We start from the raw sequence: 3,579 nt of genomic DNA on the forward strand, positions 1-3,579 counted from the left end.
ACTGATTTTAATAAACAAAGGAGGAATAAATATTGTTTATTGGTTATTGCTTATTTGTCATTTTACACATATAACTATTTTTTTTTTTTTTTTACCAAACACTTAAAATCAAAATCGTTATTGCTTATTATTTATTCCACCGTAATAAGTTAATCCAAACATATTTTTAAAAAATAAAGCATTAAGTTAATAAATTAAAAACTATGTGTATATATTACCCCCTAGCCATCACTATCTTCAAGATCACACTCTAAAGAATCATGGAAACTCAACAGTTTCTCCGGTCACCACATCTTCCGGTGTTCCCATTCAACCCACTCCGCAAAAACACTTTACTCACAACTGTTAAGGCCCCATTATCCACCACCTCCACACGACGCACCATCTTATTATCTCACCATCCTTCCATCACCCCAACACGAGAGAAAGACGCAAAAAAACGTGTCGTTATAACGGGTATGGGTATAGTCTCTGTCTTCGGAAGCGACGTTGACAAGTTTTACGAAAGACTCTTAACCGGGGAGAGCGGAATCACTTTAATAGATCGATTTGATGCTTCAGAACTCACCACACGAATCGGTGGTCAGATTCGTGGGTTCAATTCAAATGGATATATTGATCGAAAAACAGACCAGAGACTTGACGATTGTCAACGTTATTGCATTGTTGCTGGGAAGAAAGCTCTTGAAGATGCTGCTATTAGCGGTGATGAACTCTCCAAGGTTCGTAATCCATTTCATTGATATGTTCGCTAGCTATATGACATGACACTTGACATTGATTTCCGATGACATGCAGATTGATAAGAAGCGAGCAGGTGTGCTTGTTGGATCTGGACTTGGAGGCGCAACCGTGTTTCACAATGGTGTGAAGTCTCTCATACAGAGGGGTTTCAAGAAAATCACACCTTTTCTAGTACCTTATGAGATATCAAACATGGCTGCTGCTTTACTTGCTATTGATCTTGGCTTTATGGGACCAACGTACTCCATTTCAGCTGCTTGTGCAACATCCAATTATTGTTTGTATGCCGCTGCTAATCATATCCGTGAAGGGAAGGCGGATTTGATGATTGCTGGTGGCGTTGAAGCTGCGGTTGTTCCTATTGGAGTCGCTGGTTTTGCTTCGTGGGGAGCATTGTCTAAAAGAAACGATGATCCTCAGACTGCTTCAAGACCATGGGACAAAGATAGAGATGGCTTCGTGATGGGTGAAGGCGCTGGTGTTTTGGTAACTTTCTTACGCTTTTCATCTCTGGATTTCATATACATATCTTTTTGTAGTTCGTATTTACGTGTTTTTTTGTAGGTGATGGAGAGTTTAGAACATGCAATGAAAAGGGATGCTCCGATACTAGCTGAATACTTGGGAGGTGCAGTGAGTTTTGATGCGCATCATATAACTAGTCCACGATCCGATGGATTTGGTGTTTCATCTTGTATTCAAAGATGCCTTGTGGATGCTCGTGTTTCGGTAGAAGAGGTACTTTGCTTTTATGTTTTTCAAGATTAATTTCGTTTAAACCGGTTTAAATAATAAGAAATTCATTGGATTCACTTCTGAAACGTATTCTTGATTGTAGGTAAATTACATTAACGCACATGCAACTTCAACAATAGTTGGCGATCTAGCTGAGGCAAATGCTCTGAAGAAGGTGTTCAACAACACTACAGGGATCAAAGTGAATGCTACTAAGGTGAACACCTTATGTCCGATGTTGTTACAACATCAAATTAATAATGACATTATCTTTTTGTTTAACGGCTAGTTGGTTGATGGACAAAAGTGAACATCTCAATGGTTGGTTTAAATAATATTAGCCATTACTGATTTGAACAAAGATTGCAAAAGTGAAAACCTATTGGACTTTAGAGCCCATAATAAGTAACATGAAAAAGCTCTTATATTGTCTAGATAAATTAAGTTTTTTTCATTTTAAACTTTTATGAAAAAACTTCAACCAAAAGTACTTTTATTATAGATGTTCATTAGTTGGAACAAATCCATGATTTTGACCATTAAATATTGCAAAACTGCCAAAAATAATAAATAATAATAATAATAACAATAATAATTGTAGTAGTAATAATAATAATAATAGAAGACGTCTTTTGGAGTAAAGTTGAGTAATTTAAAGATTTAAACTGAACTTAATTTCATATTGTTTAATATCAGTCGATTATTGGGCACTGCATGGCAGCTTCGGGAGGTGTTGAAGCGATAGCTACTATTAAAGCGATTCAAACCGGGTGGTTACACCCTACCATTAATCAATTTGTATAATTTATTACCCTACATTCCTATTGGCTATTATATCCCCTTTCATCAATTTTTCTTTAATTTTTTTTGCGTTTTCATTCCTATTGTAGAACCTAGAACCTGCAGTCGAATTTGACACCGTTGCAAATAAAAAACAACAGCATGAAATCAACGTTGGTGAGTAGGCTTCCTCCATGGTTTAGTTTGCATTGATTCATTAAGTTCATTTTTCAATCTTTAACTTGTGTTATATATGCAGCCATTTCAAATTCATTTGGTATTGGTGGACATAACGCCGTTTTAGCATTCTCTGCATTCAAGCATTGATTTGATTACGGAGAATATGTCCTCGATCCAAGAAGAAGGTTTATGTCATTGGAATAGCATGTATCGAGTAAATTCAGAATACAAAAATCAATATGTTGTAACATGGATGGATGTATTGTGAGACGGTGCATAAAGAGTATAAATAAGACTTATTCATTGTGTTTTCTTTTCATAACAAATAACAATAAAATACAATTTTGATCCATAGAACATATTTTAATTTATTCCTAAAACTACTAGAAAGAGAGGGATATCATAGACATAATTAGAGAAGGATTTATATTTCTTTGATAATTAGTGACGGATCACCGAGGGAGCTGGATTTCCACATATGGTTCCACATATGGCCTATCAATTTTCATTTATTCAATGGATTTATGAGAAATGTTATGTGATTTTGTGTTCGTTAGGGCTTAATGATTTTAAGGATTTATGCTATTTAGTTGCTTTAATGTGTTGATAGTTAAAAAAGTGTTAGTTAGATCCTTAAATAGTATGATAGTTTAAAAAAAAAAGTTTATTCTAAACATGTTCATTAGGGTTTGATTAGTATTTAGTATATATAATATTGTGTATATGTATTGTAATGTTAGCCCATAATCAGGATTCTGTGGGTCTTGAAAATCTCGGGGCTGATGGATTTAGATAATCTCCTGAAGATGACTCGAGAAAAAGACTAAACTGCACAAATGGTCCCTGTGGTTAGCTCAAAATTGCCACTTTGGTCCAAAAAAGTTTGGACTAGCATCAGAGGTTCAAACTTTTCATTTTGTTGTGAATTTAGTCCAAAACTTTATGAAAATATTTAAAATGACGGAATTGTCCTTTTGAGTTTGTTTTTTCATTTTCTTTTTATTACAATAATTAAAAAACCAAATAAATAAAATATAATCCCACCCCCACCTCAATCTCCTCTCTCTCTCTCTCTCTATATATATATATATATATATATATATATATATATATATATATATATATATATATATATATATA

General features: G+C 34.1%; 1 protein-coding gene across 1 annotated transcript; it reads left to right on the forward strand.

Annotated features, from left to right (window-relative positions):
- The first annotated feature begins 222 nt into the window (after positions 1–222).
- Positions 223–2,742, forward strand: LOC145000320 (3-oxoacyl-[acyl-carrier-protein] synthase I, chloroplastic-like). Its single transcript, XM_078959521.1, has 7 exons — positions 223–722; positions 799–1,230; positions 1,309–1,482; positions 1,583–1,696; positions 2,176–2,277; positions 2,370–2,436; positions 2,519–2,742. Exons 1-7 carry the CDS (start codon positions 261–263, stop codon positions 2,584–2,586), a joined length of 1,419 nt encoding a protein of 472 aa, XP_078815647.1. The 5' UTR covers positions 223–260; the 3' UTR covers positions 2,587–2,742.
- Positions 2,743–3,579: the final 837 nt, after the last annotated feature.

The sequence above is a fragment of the Lactuca saligna genome, chromosome 1 (genome assembly GCF_052625555.1).
Source record: "Lactuca saligna cultivar CGN05327 chromosome 1, ASM5262555v1, whole genome shotgun sequence".
Lineage (NCBI taxonomy): Eukaryota > Viridiplantae > Streptophyta > Magnoliopsida > Asterales > Asteraceae > Lactuca > Lactuca saligna.